Below are 13,691 nucleotides of genomic sequence, written 5' to 3' on the forward strand. Positions count from 1 at the left end.
CATGATAAGAGGTACAAAACATCTAAGTCCAACTTTATGGGCGACAGTGTGTTTAAGTATGAAAACAGGATGTGAAGCGATCAGGTTGTAACAACGATAAAAGGTCTCTCTCTATCTATCGTACATGATCTCTCAGGTCTTTTGCTTTTATATTGTGTAAATTTATATAATATTGTGTAAATGTTCTGTGTTTTATTGCCTCCTTGCTTTGTACGGCGACCTTGAGTGCCAGAAAGGCGTCTTTAAATAAAATGTATTATTATTATTAATAAACCTGGTTGATTTGAGCAGAACGTCCCTTTAGAAGGCTCCTGTGTCCACGGTAATGAGGTCCCTGCAGTGAGGAACGTTGTGTTCAAGTACTGTGGTGCTGCTATCAGCAATCAGCAGGACCAGGACCGGGACCAGGACCAGGACCAGGACCTAGACCAGGACCAGAGTCTACGCTAAATGACTCGTCTGTCTGCTGGATTCTATTTTCAGTCATTATAAATAATCATGGTGTCATTCTCTGCTCTCCAGGTGCAGGAACCACCTGATGCTGCAGCCTAATCTGGTCTCCTGGGACTGAACACACACACACACACACACACACACACACACACACACACACACACGGACGGACGGACGGACGGACGGACGGACGGATGGCCAACATGGCGTCAGACCCGCCCGTTTTGTCAGAGCAGGAGGAGCTGCAGAGGAGAGCCAATCAGGTCACAGATGAGGTAAGTGATGGAGATTTTCCACAACATCCAGGTGGTGGATCATCACAGCTGGAAATAAAAGTTCTATTAAATATTAAAAACCCACTTTGAGATGGTTTTACCCCAGAGGCTGTTCGCTCTGACATCCCTGCTCATGTCACTGCTAACACCTGGCTAACCAGGCCAGCTAACGAGCTAGCTAACCAGGCTAGCTAACGAGCTAGCTAACCAGGCCAGCTAACGAGCTAGCTAACCAGGCTAGCTAACGAGCTTCTGGTTCCACAGTGCCAAGATGGCGTCAGCAGAAATACCAAACACAAGGCTTCAAAACGTCTTTTTTTTATTTTTAATTTAAGGAATAATCGGATTTAAATCGTCATCTAAGACACAGAATTGTCTGATTTGTTGGCTTCCTGCTACCAGACTCACTTGATGTTCTGTCTAATCGGCTGAACCTCCTGATTAGATAAAGAGCCAGTGAGACACAGGGTGGGTGTAGACGAGATGGCCGGATGGCAAACTGACCTGCTCTAATTGAGTTTGAAGAGGCAGCACGTCAGGATGATGGTCATGACGGAGCTCGGAGTTCTTTACACTGTGGAATATATAGAAGACAATTATAGATTATCTTCATCACCAACAAGATTATGGTCACTAAGTACTTCTAATGATTCAGCCAGCACACCTACGACCTACAAACCCAAAGATCCACAGAATATTTTGTGTTTTTCCTCTGAAGACTTGTTGTCCATGACTTTTTTTTGGAAGTCAATGAGGAAATGAGGCGACTTCTCTCCTGATTTATCAGCTCAGTGAACAGGTTCTGCTCTCAGTCTCTAGTTTACTGTCTTCTTCAGCACAGCAGGATGTTCATTTAGTAAATGATGGTCCATTTAGAGGAAGATACACCAGGAAGAGGGGGGCGGGGCTTTAGGGTGGGGCTTCCTGCTCACTAACCAATCAGAGGGGAGCAGCACAAACTCTGTCACACTAAGGAACCTATAAAAAACAAGAGATTCACAATAATTAAGGTGCCAACAAGGGGGACAGAGAAACTACACACAGCCTCATGTGAGCTACAGAGGACAGTGCTCAGCCTGAGCGCGCTGTCCCTTTAAGGACACCTGGCGCACCTGGTTGCCATGGAGACAACCGGTCTCCCAGTGCAACAGTGCGCAGAGAAAGGATGAGCTCATACACTCAGTGTGGAGCCGTGCTAAACTCACACACACACACACACACACACACACACACACACACACACACACACACACACACACACACACACACACACACACACACACACACTCTGTGGGGTGTAAAGGGTACTGCGGGTCAAAGCCATTTGTCACCTCATCATCCCCTCAGTGGGGAAGTCCCCGGGGCCGACATGATATTTACACAACACACACACACACACACACACACACACACACACACACACACACACACACACACACACACACACACACACACAGCAAGGAGCAGAAACACTTGGAGTGTTTCCATGTGTGACTGACAGCAGTGTGTAAACACAGGTCATCATGTCTGCTCCGTGTTAAAGGGCCAGTCAGTATATTTTTGACTCTTTGCCTGTTTACCGAACCATCAGGCTTCTGACTTTATGTATTCAGGCACCACTTTATTCACAGCTCTGTTGTTTCCTAATGAGTTCCTGTTAAAAATGTTATCAGGAAGAAAGTAAAATGATTGACAGGATCTCTTTGCTCAATTTAAATTAATTAATTATTGTAAACTCTATTTGTCTTATTTATTTGAAATGCAGGATTTGAACATAATTAGTGCCAAATTACACACTTCTCCTTCTGCACTGACTGAATCTACTCACCACTATGTGAAACTAGCAGCGCAAACAAGCAATAAATCAACATTTATGTGGACGTGGAAGTTAACAAACATTTAGACAGAAAAACAAATCTGTAAATAATAATAATAATGATCATAAATGAAACATCAGCGAGGACTCATAAAAACCACCCAGCAAGAATTAATATCAGTTAAGACTATAATTATTTATCGTTATGAGTTTCAATGTACAGTGAAGCTCCCATTTTTGTGTCTTTCAGTCCCTGGAGAGCACGAGGAGGATGATGCAGCTGGTGGAGGAGGTAAACTCACACTAACACAGTATAGTGTTTATAATATATACATCTTCATTTCATCTAATGAGCCGTACAGAGTCAGAGAGAGAACAAACCTCATCCTGAAGGTTATCTTGTTAGCTGCATCACCTTGTTTCCATAAGAGGAAATGGTCCAAGACGTCTCACCAGGTCACTTCCACACAACACGGATGCTGGAAAGTGACTTTAACACCCTGAACCCAGGAGCGGACGACGGCTGTGCAGCCTTTAAAAACAGAACCGACCACTTTTCCGGCTTTCTTTCTGTATTCATGTGGTTTTTTGTGCTCCCTCCTCCAGAGTAAAGATGCAGGGATCAGAGCTTTGGTCATGCTGGACGAACAAGGAGGTAACCAGCTCTATTGATCTCTCTCTCTGTTAATGAAATGACTGTGGAATAGATAGGTAGTCATTTGAAGATGTCTGCCTGTGTTGTTGTGTGTTACTTTCATCTCTGCCAGCCCTCGACAGCTTACATGTTTGGTGTGTTTAAGGCGGATTAACATGGAAACCATGCATGTATTAGTTAGTCCAGTAAGAATCGCCACAGCTGAGACATTTTGAACCCTTTTCTTTGTTAAAGTCTTACAAAGATCAGCCCCCCGTGGACTAAAATATTCAATATTGGACCGTGTTTACAGCTGGAGGTGTCCTGAAGTGCTTTGTGTCCAGTATGCAGTTCTTATATCACATCCACGACTTTAGTTTGATATGCAGAACGTTTGTCTCCCCCTTCCAGCACTGAGAGTAATTCCACAAACTGTTGACTGTAATCAATCCCCTGGATTTTATCCAGATGGATTTTTTTTTTTAAATCTCAAAAACTTTTCTTGGACATTTCTTCAGTTTTCTCCTTGTCACTGTAGCTCCCCCTTAACACTTAACCCTTTCATGCACAGAGGTCACTACAGTCAAAAGCTGTTCTCTTGTATATGCATGAGTTTTGATGGCGTAGCTGCACATCAGCCGCTACAGTGAAGCTGCTGCATCATCTCATCCACTCAGAGTGAAGCCAAGATGGCCGACAGACAGCCAGAAACACCAAGGTGCTCATTTCTTTCTGTTCAAACCTTCTAGAAAAAGAAACCCATGCAGGTCAGAAACATATGGAGACATCAAGTAACATCTAAGGAGTCATGCAGTTGCTAAATTTTCCAAGTATTGATTTTATATTTGGAGGAAATGATGATTAATCACATGTCCACTGAAGTGTACATCATGCATCAGGAGCTAGATTTCAACTAGTGGACATGTGAATATATCTTTATAAAATAAAATAAAGTTCAAATCTTGTTTTTCAGCCTTAAGATTAATTAAAAACACTGACTGAGGTAAGGGTCATAATTCATGCATGAAAGGGTTAATCTACACAATGGATCTTAAAACAGGTTTACTATTCCAGCCTGTGTAGGTAGTGTATGGATTATAATACATAAGGAATAAAATTACTGGACCTCAAACACAGATTCATTAGTTAGCTTAATAAAAGACCTTTCAGCTGCTTCACAGTGTGTTTGAGACCTACTGGAGAACATCTCTGGTCCGAACACGCACCAATCAGATCAATCAATCAGCACCCACCTGTAGCACACAGTCCATAAAACTCCTGTTCCTAACAGAGCAGTTGGAGCGTATTGAGGAAGGCATGGACTCCATCAACAGGGACATGAGAGAGGCAGAGAAGAACCTGACAGACATGGCCCAGTGCTGTGGTCTGTGTATCTGGCCAATCAGGAAGTAGGTCTGGTTTCCGGGATCCGCACCTTCTTCTCCCACCTGGTGGCTGATGAAAACCCACACGGGTGCTCAGTTCCATTAAATGAGCTGAAAATTGGGACCCATTTTTTATGTATTGCAGGTTTGAAAAGACGGGAAGGTACAAACGTCTTGGGACTGGTCCAGTAGGTTGTTTCCTTCTGGCCACCAGACTCCATTGACAAAACCAGTGATTTTACTCACAGAGCATGGGAGCTGCTGTTCTGCTGCTGCCTGGATTGATGAGTTAGTTTGCGTTATTGTGTGACTTTGATGCTTTAAATCGGTTATGTTGGATCCAGCATAATATGCAGGTAGCACACAATAACACAAAGAAACCACACGATCGGAGCAGAGAGGTGAAATGACTCTTCCTGTCCTTCTTGGCCTGTTCACTGCAGGCTGATCTACTGGACCACTTCTGAAACCGTTTGTAGCTACCAGTCATTTCAAACCCTTCAAAATATGTAAAAAAGAAATTATTTAATGGCTCCAAAACCACTTTTTCATTGCAGTTAATTTGCCAAACGCTCGCTTTCAGTCATTTCTACATGACTTTTTGGACTTTTCCATATTTGACAACCCTCGAGGAAGCCTATGAGCACCTTTACTTATTATTTTAACAAACTTAGCAAGATATTTTCCATATTTTATTTGTTATTTGATATTTATCGTGGCTTAAAACGGGACCTGAGAACATAATTTTGCACCTCCCCATGTGTAAACGTGTGTTGGTATGACAAATAAAGTTCCTTGAATCCTTGAAGATTACTCTGAGATAGTGTCCGTGTTAAATCCAGTGCAGAAAACATGCGTAGGAAAGCATCTCATCGCTGAGAACAGCAGATTAAGCCTATTTTCACCTTCATCATATAGTTTCTGGAACCAGTTTAACACAGTTTGGAATCTGCCTGCTCATTTTTCCCCAGCCCTCCTCTGGTCCGGTCCTCTATACACACTAGAAACCTCATTAAACCTCATTCCAGTTCAGCCAAACGCCGAGAGACACCACGTAATGGAACTGGGCACTGAAGCGAGCAGCCGGCACGTTATTTGGCACCGCTCGGCCCAGCGGGGGGATAGTTCCTGTTATTTATGATTTGTGGGTGGATTCCTTTGGCTCGGAGTCGTGGGCGCCTCGTGTTCAGCTGCTGGTGGTTGGTTTGAGTTCAGCTGTGGGGCTTTTTGGGAAACAGTTGGTGATTTTCTTTTTGGATTTTGTTTTGCTTTCCTCCTCCGCGCCCCTCCACTCGTCCTATTGTCCTTCCTCCTCCTATACTTCCTCCTCCCGCCTCCTTCCTCTTTCCTGTTCCACTCTCTGTCTTGGCCTTCCTCCCCTCCTCCATCCATCATCCATCCATCCATCCATCCTCTTCCTCCTCCTCCTCCTCCTCCTCCTCCTCTCATAGAGCAGTTGGAGCGTATAGAGGAGGGCTTGGATCAGATCAACTCTGATATGAAGGAGGCCGAGAAAAACCTGACCGACCTCGGCAAATGCTGCGGCCTCTGCTCCTGTGATAAGTAGGTGGAGGTGTGTGTGTGTGTGTGTGTGTGTGTGTGTGTGTGTGTGTGTGTGTGTGTGTGTGTGGTTTCTGAGGTAAGTACGTTAACTTTCTTTTGCTGCCTGCTCGCTTTGCTGCTGTAGGATTTTTCCTCATCTCTCCTCTACTGTATAAATGGCCCACTGCTGTCCCCATACTGGGAATGTACCATGCATCCATCACCTAACAGACACATTAAGTCAGTTTGTACATAGAGCACATTTAAAAACATCAAACGTTGACCAAAGCGCTTTAAATAAAACACAAGAATGAAGGAAGTAGATTAATAAAAGCATCCAGAACCAGAGTTAGGACTTTTTGCCACCGACGGGCTCAGATTGTTGTTCTAACAGGTTTATGGAAAGTTTCCCTACAGAGAGAGATCTGTTAGATCAGTTCTGCTCCTGTCTTCAAAGCCACCAGACTCCAATGACATAAGCAGTCATTGTACCCACGGGAGTTTTGCTGTTCGGTGTTGTAAAGGGTGCAGAGCCAACGCAATAACACAAACAAACTCATTACAGCAAGGTAAAATCCCTGTTTTAGTGAATGTAGTCTGGTGTGTGTGCAGAGAGCGATATAACGGCTGTTTGTGGTTAAACCAAAAGGATCCTTTCCATGATGCTGTCATACACAATCTGAGCTACATCACTCCACCAGACTCCATTGACAAAAACAGTCATTTTACCTTGCCAAACACAGGAGTTGCAGGTCAACTGCTGCCTCAGTTGGCTGCTTGTTTGATTGTGTGATTTGGTGTTTTTAATGGTTGGTTCAGATCCAACACAATATTTGTGGAACAAACACTGACATCAATTGACCAATTGACTGAGAAATAGACCACTACTACTGTATTCTGTGGAGCTAAAATCCCTGTTTTTGTGAATGTAGTCTGGTGTGTGTGCTGTTTGTGGTTAAACCAAAAGGATCTTCCAGGTCTCTCTCTGTAGGGATCCTTTCCATGATGCTGTCACACACTTAGAATAACACTCTGAGCCTGTCAGTGGATCAAACAAGCTCTTTTAGTGGACCTACTGTGATCAGGTGCAGTTGTCCCAAAGGATCACGTTGCAGCCATTGCAGCCCGTTTGGTGGCTGCTGGCTGAGGTGATCTACTGGACCAGTTCCAACACTTTTACTACCTACCAGCCAGAGTTATCTTTATGCTGGGAGGAGATTTGAGAAACAGCTGTAAAGCCTGTAATGAAAACACAAACACTACACTGCAGCTGTAGGATCCGTATGGGAACAATGTGGCTCTCATCACGTTTAACTCACTGTGAGAACACACTCATACGGTCACTCCCTCTGAAGGCTGAAGGCGTTTGAGGAAAGCGGGGCGTACAAGGCAGTCTGGGGCGGAGCCTCCGGCCAGGACGGCGTCGTGTCCAACCAGCCGCCGTCGTTCCGAGTCGGCGACGAGAAGAGCATGACCATGAGCGGAGGATACATACGGAGGTAGAGAGACATGGTTGTTGTGTTGTTGCAGCTGCTGTGTTGGGTGAGACAGGTGTGGTGAGAGAGTGTGTGTTTGCTCTTCTGTAGGCCGGACTGACATGTAGTACTACCAGTCAGTCAGACGGGCAGCTGGACAAACACACACACACACACACACTCTTTATTGCTCTCTCTCTCTCTCTCAGGGTGACTAACGATGCCCGTGAGGATGAGATGGAGGAGAACCTGGCTCATGTCGGCAGCATCATCGGGAATCTGAAGAGCATGGCCCTGGACATGGGCAACGAGATGGAGACGCAGAACGACCAGATCGAGCGCATTGAGGGAAAGGTACCGCTGTGTGTTCATGACTGTGTGTGTGTGTGTGTCGTCATGAAGCTTCACAAACATCCCAGCGTGTCACAGAACACCTCCAAGATGCAGTTAGGGATCTCTTGGGAAGTTCACCAGTTGAAATCCGCTGCACATTTTGGCAGAAAAGTCACCAGATATCATGAAGCACCAGCTGCCAGGCCCACAGTGATCCTGACGGGGGCCTCGTGTTTGGGTTTTCACACGACTCTGATCCATTAAACCGACTTAAAACAGCACTCAGTGATCACAACTGGTCAGTATGATGATACTTGAGTGAAAGTAACAAGACTACAAATGTAAAAATACTCAAAGTACAGAAGCATTAGCATTCATTTAAATAGTAAAGGTGAATGTGGCAGGTGGTGAGGGTGGAGACCATTTTAGTGACCTTATATACAGCTGAGAATCCATAATAATATACCATCATTTATTTATTGATTTGTATTCTTAATCTAAATCTAAGTAACTAAAGTGAACGAACACATTTAATGCAATAAAATATGTATTTAAAGCATAACTTTAAACACTTTTTAGTGTTTGTTATTCTAAGTGTGTGACAGCATCATGGAAAGGATCCCTACAGAGAGAGACCTGGAAGATCCTTTTGGTTTAACCACAAACAGCACACACACCAGACTACATTCACTAAAACAGGGATTTTAGAGAACAGAATACAGTAGTAGTGGTCTATTTCTGACTCAATTGGTCAATTGATGTCAGTGTTTGTTCCACAAATATTGTGTTGGATCTGAACCAATCATTAAAAACACCAAATCACACAATTAAACAAGCAGCCAACTGAGGCAGCAGCCGACCTGCAACTCCTGTGTTCTGCAAAGGTAAAATTACTGTTTTTGTCAATGGAGTCTGGTGGAGTGATGTAGCTCAGATTGTGTGTGACAGCATCATGGAAAGGATCCCTACAGAGAGAGACCTGGAAGATCCTTTTGGTTTAACCACAAACAGCACACACACCAGACTACATTCACTAAAACAGGGATTTTAGAGCTGCAGGTCTGCTGCTGCCTCCATCAGTCAGTGTGTTTGTGTTATTGTGTGACTTTGGTGTTTTAAAGGGTTAGTTAAGTATAAAGCTGCATAAAAAGGAACCACTCAAGTAAAGTAAAGAAGTACTTCCAAAACTTTTTTTGTACCTGACAAAAGCAGCAGATGCTTCTGAGTCCAGACTTTCATTCAGACGTGTCACAGCACTGCAGGAGCAGAAAGATCCTCCGACGGCCATGAACACGGCTTTTTGGCTCCAGTGCTGTCCAGGAGTTGTCCGTCCGTCTGTCCGTCTGTCCTATTGCTGTGAACATAAAACCTCAAAATGTCCAGGTCTCATAAAACACTTTTTGGCCATAATTCAACAATTCATACGCTAATTATGAGAAAACTATCACTCAAGTGTCTGATGGGAGGAAATGATCAAAGGTCAACGTCACTGTGACGCCATTATGTTCTGAAAAAACTCTTTTCCTGCCGTTGTTGAACGTCAGGAACAGAAGGGAAGACAATGGCTGTGTTTTCAGAGGCGAACAACCACGAGGCGATAATTCTTCTTTATTAATAGTTTAACCCTTTCATGCATGAATTATGATCCTGACCTCAGTCAGGAGAAGTGTTTTCATTCATCTTTAGGCTGAAAAACAAGATTTGAACTTTATTTTATTTTATAAAGATATATTCACATGTCCACTAGTTGAAATCTAGCTCCTGATACATGATGAACACTTCAGTGGACATGTGATTAATCATCATTTCCTCCCAATATAAAATCAATACTTGGAAAATTTAGCAACTGCATGACTCCTTAGATGTTACTTGATGTCCCCATATGTTTCTGACCTGCATGGGTTTCTTTTTCTAGAAGGTTTGAACAGAAACAAAAAGAGCACCTTGGTGTTTCTGTCTGTCTGTCGGCCATCTTGGCTTCACTCTGAGTGGATGAGATGATGCAGCAGCTTCACTGTAGCAGCTGATGTGCAGCTACGCCATCAAAACTCATGCATATAGAAGAGAACAGCTTCAGAAGAGCTGCAGTGACCTCTGAGACCTGCTGTGTGTAGTAATGTAGCAGCAGCTGTAGTTTTCCTGCTGAGTGTTTCTGTTTTCTGTCTCCCTCCCCGTGCAGGCGATCCTCAACGTGTCCCGCATCACCGCCGCCAACCAGAAAGCCAACAACCTCATGAAGCGATAGAGGGAGCGCTTCAGATTACAGCGCAGTGACTCTGGAGTTAGGGTGTAATGTTATATACTAAAAAAAAAAACCAGGACATGTAGGTTGGAAACAAGCTCCTGACGTGAGACGTAGAATTGCAACCAAATAAGGTGGAGAAATAATTCTGTTTGCATGTAAAACCCTGAAGAGTTACACTTTAATTTCATGCATTCAACGTGTTTCCTTCCACTCATGTGTCCAGTATAAAGTGCACACAACAAAAACATTATAATCCACACTGCGTATGTTCACAGCGCTTCCTATGTTGGAACACATTTACAATTTTGAGGGATACAGCTGTGACATTTCTGTATTTTGAAAAAATATGTGTATGGTTTATTGCACTTTTTTAGCTATTTATTCAATAATCTGGACATAAATCTATATATATTATTAAAATGTGGGATATAAGGGTTGTGTTGATGTATAGCAAATTAAAATGCTCCAAAAAAATGGCATGTAAAAATGTAAAGATATGTTCTGTGGTGGCTCATAAAGGGTTTTAATCTGCAGGTAGCTGTTGTGTTATTAAAGGGTGTGTATGAGGAAACAATCTGGATTATATTATTCTACTTTACCTGAAACCACCTTCTGCCGACACGAGAGGCAGAAGGTGGTTTCAGGTACGTTCTCAAAGCTGAAACCATCTGACGCCATCTGTTTCATGTGACTCCTTCTCTAACTCTTGTTTCTCGCTCTCAACGAGGCTGCTGGATCAAATAAATCCAAATTATGAGAGGACAATCACCTGATCACAGCCGTGGCTCCGTCCCGTTCCGTCAGTTCCTCCTGTCTGCCACGAAAAGGAACGAGACACCCAGTGGTTAAATAATAATATACAGTAGAGACGCTCTTTAAGTTGCTCCCAAACATCCAGATTATCCTTCAGCGGGTCAAACATACCCTGTAATAACAACACAAGTACCAGATTATTATTCTGGATTATCGCCGCCTCATTCACTTCATGTTGGTGCGACCTGTGCCGAGCGCCGTGATCCAAAGCGTCACCTAGTCCTCCAGTGTGGTTTAAAGCTGCAGCTCTGATATTCCTGTGACCTATGAGGCGTTCATGGTCTCCTGTCTGCCGTTTATTCTAGCTGTCGTCACTAGCTGTGCTCTGAAATGTGTCACAGAGGTCATGATAACTGAGCTCCTGCCACAGCGAGGCCTTCGAGGCCTTCGAGGCCTTCGGAGCCGTCCTGATCCCCCTGAAGGTTTTGGCCTCTGTGGTCGCTCAGCGCAGAGTTAGATCATTAAATGATCCCTGTGGGGAAAGTGGGTCACTGCACCACCAGAACCAGAACCACCACCAGAACCACCAACAGCACCACCAGCAGCAGCACCTGCACCACCAGCAGCACCAGCACCACCATCAGAACCACCAACAGCACCACCATCAGCAGCACCTGCACCAGCACCACCAGCAGCAGCAGCACCACCACCAGCAGCAGCAGCACCACCACCAGCAGCAGCAGCACCACCACCACCAGCACCAGCAGCAGCAGCACCACCACCACCAGCAGCAGCACCACCAGCAGCACCACCATCAGCAGCACCTGCACCAGCACCACCAGCAGCAGCAGCAGCAGCACCACCACCAGCAGCACCACCATCAGCAGCACCTGCACCAGCACCACCAGCAGCAGCAGCACCACCACCAGCACCACCACCAGCAGCAGCACCACCACCACCACCACCAGCAGCAGCACCACCAACAGCAGCACCACCACCACCAGCAGCAGCAGCACCACCACCAGCAGCAGCAGCACCAGCAGCAGCAGCAGCAGCACCACCACCACCACCAGCAGCACCTGCACCAGCACCAGCACCACCAGCAGCACCACCATCAGCAGCACCTGCACCAGCACCACCAGCAGCAGCAGCACCACCACCACCACCAGCAGCAGCACCACCACCACCAGCAGCAGCACCACCACCAGCAGCACCACCACCACCACCAGCAGCAGCAGCACCACCACCAGCAGCAGCACCACCAGCAGCAGCAGCACCACCACCAGCACCACCACCAGCAGCAGCACCACCACCACCACCACCAGCAGCAGCACCACCACCACCACCAGCAGCAGCACCACCACCACCAGCAGCAGCACCACCACCAGCAGCACCACCACCACCACCAGCAGCAGCAGCACCACCACCAGCAGCAGCACCACCAACAGCAGCACCACCACCACCAGCAGCAGCAGCACCACCACCAGCAGCAGCAGCACCACCACCACCAGCAGCAGCAGCACCAGCAGCAGCAGCAGCACCACCACCACCACCACCAGCAGCACCACCACCAGCAGCAGCAGCACCACCAGCAGCACCACCACCAGCAGCAGCAGAGAGCAAAACCACTACAAATACAGGAGTCAAGAAGTAGCTCCACCCGAGGAGAACATGATGAGGAGGTGCAGGCATCCTCAGCTGATGTTTTCCCTGCAACGGGTATAAATTACACAAAAAAATAAAATAAAATAAAATAAAATAAAATGAGGAGAAACTGTGTGTGTGTGCACAATAAATAAAAGAGGAACACAAACACATCATCAAATGTAAACACACACTCCTCCTGCCTGAACAGAGGGTGAAACACGTGCAGGACGGCGCCCCCTGCAGGCACATCCGGGTACTACACACAGGAAGGAAACACGCAGTTCTCCCCAGAGGAGGAGCTCTGGCGACACCAAGCGGACCAGCAGTGTCCTCTTCCTCCTCCTCCTCCTCTTCCTCCTGCACCACGATGGCTTAAGATGGTGGTGAAATCTCCATCTTATCCTCTCAGAGCTGCACCTCAAGTTTACAAATCAGATGCAGACACGAGTTTCTGTTTTCTTTCCCAACAGCTGATGTCTGATGCTCATCTCTAAACTGGTGGTTAGTTAGTTAGTTAGTTAGTGTGGTTAATGGGTTTAGTTAGTTAACCAAACTGTGACATTGGAATGTTTGTTTTATATTTTTGTGTGTATATATTTCTTATTCCTTATCCAATGTAAATACCCCCCCAGTCTGTTTAATGTCTTTTGCACATCATGTCTTTTTTTGCACCTTTCGTTGTCTTGTTTTTTTTTTTATTTCAATGACTTCGTGCATAATGACAACAACAGAATTCTTCTTCTAGTTAGTCTAAATGAGCAGGTGACCTCTGTTCACCTCAGTGGGCCTCCTGCTGCAGGGACAAACACCTGCAAGGGAGCACGTGTTAGTGATGAAATGCTAAAAATATGTGAATATAAAAAAAATGCGCATAAAAATGCGCTGTGCTCATTAATAATTAAGTTTAATCATCTTAAAACTCTTTAAATGATCAGAATAACCGGTGCAGGTGTGGTGGTGTTTGGTGCAGCAGGACGTGGCACAGGTTGGTGCTGCACGCGGCACACAGCTGGGGGGCGCGCGGCGTGCGGAAAAAATGTTGCGCGTTCAAGGGAGGAAAAAAAAAGAATTCTCTCGCGCCGCGGAGTCTGCGCAGTAGCGTTGTTCTCGTCACTCCGAACTTTCGGGAGAAG

The 13,691-nt window shown here is 45.6% G+C and overlaps 1 protein-coding gene across 2 annotated transcripts; it reads left to right on the plus strand.

Moving 5' to 3' along the window:
* Positions 1 to 650: 650 nt before the first annotated feature.
* On the plus strand, positions 651 to 10,544 carry LOC139199984 (synaptosomal-associated protein 25). 2 transcript variants are annotated; one of them, XM_070829206.1, is made up of 7 exons: positions 651 to 728; positions 2,795 to 2,836; positions 3,151 to 3,199; positions 6,015 to 6,126; positions 7,461 to 7,604; positions 7,790 to 7,934; positions 10,093 to 10,544. In XM_070829206.1, exons 1-7 carry the CDS (start codon positions 657 to 659, stop codon positions 10,156 to 10,158), a joined length of 630 nt encoding a protein of 209 aa, XP_070685307.1. In that variant the 5' UTR covers positions 651 to 656; the 3' UTR covers positions 10,159 to 10,544. The 2 variants fall into 2 exon arrangements, with proteins under 2 accessions (XP_070685307.1, XP_070685308.1); XM_070829207.1 differs by lacking the exon at positions 7,461 to 7,604.
* The last annotated feature ends 3,147 nt before the right edge of the window (positions 10,545 to 13,691 follow it).

The sequence above is a fragment of the Pempheris klunzingeri genome, chromosome 4, assembly GCF_042242105.1.
Source record: "Pempheris klunzingeri isolate RE-2024b chromosome 4, fPemKlu1.hap1, whole genome shotgun sequence".
NCBI lineage: Eukaryota > Metazoa > Chordata > Actinopteri > Acropomatiformes > Pempheridae > Pempheris > Pempheris klunzingeri.